The sequence below is a fragment of the Sphaeroforma arctica genome (assembly GCF_001186125.1).
Source record: "Sphaeroforma arctica JP610 unplaced genomic scaffold supercont1.523, whole genome shotgun sequence".
In the NCBI taxonomy this organism is placed as follows: domain Eukaryota; class Ichthyosporea; order Ichthyophonida; genus Sphaeroforma; species Sphaeroforma arctica.
This window is the reverse complement of record NW_014040035.1, coordinates 10456-12955: the sequence shown is the minus strand read 5'-3', so window position 1 is coordinate 12955 and position 2500 is coordinate 10456. Positions and strand designations below refer to the sequence as shown.

The 2500-nt window shown below is 47.0% G+C and overlaps 2 protein-coding genes across 2 annotated transcripts in view; one reads left to right on the top strand and one right to left on the bottom strand.

Moving 5' to 3' along the window:
* Positions 1-445, top strand: part of SARC_06960 (tyrosine aminotransferase) — a 5880-nt gene extending 5435 nt beyond the window's left edge. Inside the window, exon 7 of the mRNA XM_014299111.1 lies at positions 1-445. This exon is cut by the window's left edge and continues 19 nt beyond it. Within this exon, the coding sequence (XP_014154586.1) occupies positions 1-49 (49 nt within the window). The 3' untranslated portion in view covers positions 50-445.
* Positions 446-1291: 846 nt separating this feature from the next.
* The window catches only part of SARC_06959 (hypothetical protein), a 5797-nt gene continuing 4588 nt past the window's right edge, over positions 1292-2500 (bottom strand). Inside the window, exon 5 of the mRNA XM_014299110.1 lies at positions 1292-1456. Within this exon, the coding sequence (XP_014154585.1) occupies positions 1327-1456 (130 nt within the window). The 3' untranslated portion in view covers positions 1292-1326. The remainder of the gene's footprint in view (positions 1457-2500) is intronic.

Here is a 2500-nt window from a genome sequence, read left to right as displayed (position 1 = left end):
GGAGGCCTACGAACGACTAGCCGAGTTCTGTGAGAAGCATCGTAAATAAGCGGTTTGACGCAGAAATCAACCTGAATGCTGACTCGAAAGACATGGGAGTCAGGCCTCAGACAACTGATAGTTCTAGTACCATGCCAGTGCGAGCATAGGAATAAAGAACGTGACGTGAGTGTCTTTATTGTATCATTTCTTGTCTGTGATACATCTGAAGTCAGTCAAGTGATGGACCCGAGGGCCGACTCAAAGTCAAGGGGGCCAGGCCTCAGATAACGATAATTTCAGTACCATGCCAGTGCGAGCATAGGAATAAAGAACGCAACCTCAGCATCTTTCGGTGTATTTCAGCAGTGTCGTTTTATCGTGTGTGAGATACGTCTGAAGAAGTTGTGTAGTATGTGCTCAGTCCGCTGAGCTGAGTTGAGCTATGTAGATAACCTTCTATTCTCGGCGAGAACGACGCCTGCTCTGGAAAGTCCCACATAGTAGAGTGGTAGGAAGTTCGGTACTATTAACGCGGCACAATAGCATAAATACATGGTTTACACACCTGGCACTAAGACATTCATAGTAAGACCTGACGACCCAATAACAGGCGGGATTTTTTGTTGTTGCTCTGAATGGTCCCACGTGGTAGAGCGGTGAGAAGTTCGGTACAATCTTCGGGGCGCAATCGCATATAAAGGAAGTGTGAGCACCTGATTCTAAGGCATAGACAGTAAGACCTGACGACCCAATAACAGGCGGGACGGGTTCTGGATTGCGCACGTGTGTATGCGTCTGATATTTAATTGTTGCTCTGGATGGTCACACGCGGTAGAGTGGTGAGAAGTTCGGTACTATCTGCGCGGCGCAATCGCATAAATACAAGGAGGTGTACACACCTAACGCTAAGGCATAGACAGTACGTCCTGACGGCCTACTAACAGGCAGAGTGTGGACTGAATTGTGTATGTCTGCATGTTTGTGCGTCTTGCGGAGTAGAGGTTTCAATTTCAGTAAATGCATTCCCTTGCGCCATACCTTTCATATATTGGTCTGTTTGTTAACGGAGCAGGTTCAATTATCTCCGTGCCCTTGTAAATTCAACAATAAGGTGTAACATCGGGATAGTCTTCAATAGCTTGTCGAGGGTCTTTACAAGGGATTGATGCACACTAATCGTCAAACCACGATATGGGTGTAAGTTGATGAATAGAACACCTTGCCACCGTACAATATAAAACTGTTCCATCACAGCAACGGATTTAACTGATTTGTAGCGCACGGCCACGACCTTGAATAAAACAAAAACGTTTAATATTGACTATCCTCGGATGTACTGCACTTTCACATCTTGTTGAAGTTCTTGTGCTCGGTCATAACCTTGATATACTTTGCCGACTGCGCGCGGAGATTCTCGACCTCTTCCTCCTCTAATTGGCGATCCACCTTGGCCGGGCGGCCAATAATCAGTGATCTATAAATAGACCAGACATAGACATTAGAACAGTGGCCTAAAAATAGATCTGACAAATGATAGAACCACCGAGATCAACCGTATTGCGAAGCAAGCACAGGTTCGTGGCTGGAAGCCAGATACATCGACGAAACCAATACAGACTAATATAAATATAAGGAATATAGATCTATAGATAGATCGATCATACGTGGCTGAATGTTAGCACAATCGAGCCCAAGCGTAGGATGGCGCCAGTACGGGACCAGGGCTTGAGCCAGATACATGGCGAACACTCGAATAAGAAAAGTACAAGCGAAACACACTCATACTCGCAGGCACGGACAGCTACACCCAGAACCCAAAATTGACTGATCTACCCTTAAGTACCCAATGAAACAGCATGCACACAAAGATTCACACAAACACATTACATAGACACAAGCGCGTACAGACACGTGGTATGGTCACCTCTTACGAATTACCGACCGATATGCACATAAGCACGCGCCATAGCTACACTTGTACGTCCGAACATGCGCACACAGAGACTCAACGACACAGGCGAACACTAAGGAACAGAACGTGACAGACACAATATGTGCGCACCCACAGCCGGCGCAAGCTACAGACTGCCATCGAATCCCATACGCAGTATATTAACCTCCCACCCAGGCACCCTACCACACATCAACGAAACCCACAAGCGTGCAGATACGCGAGATGACCACACCCCGCGGGGTGACTGAGGTTTGCGGTACACATTGAAGAAGCACACAAGCACGCAGACACAAGACGAACGAACACACCCACACAAGACTGAGAGACAATTGATACACAGCTATACTAAACACCAAGAAGCCCTGGCATACGCCCCACCAGCAAGAAGAACACAAGCGCACAGACACAAGACGAACGAACACACTAACACAAGACTCAGTGACTATTGATACACGCCCACACGAAACACCAAGAAGCCCTGGTATACACCCCACCAGCAAGAAGAACATATGTGCACAGACACAAGATGAACGAACACACTAACACAAGACTAAGTGACTATCG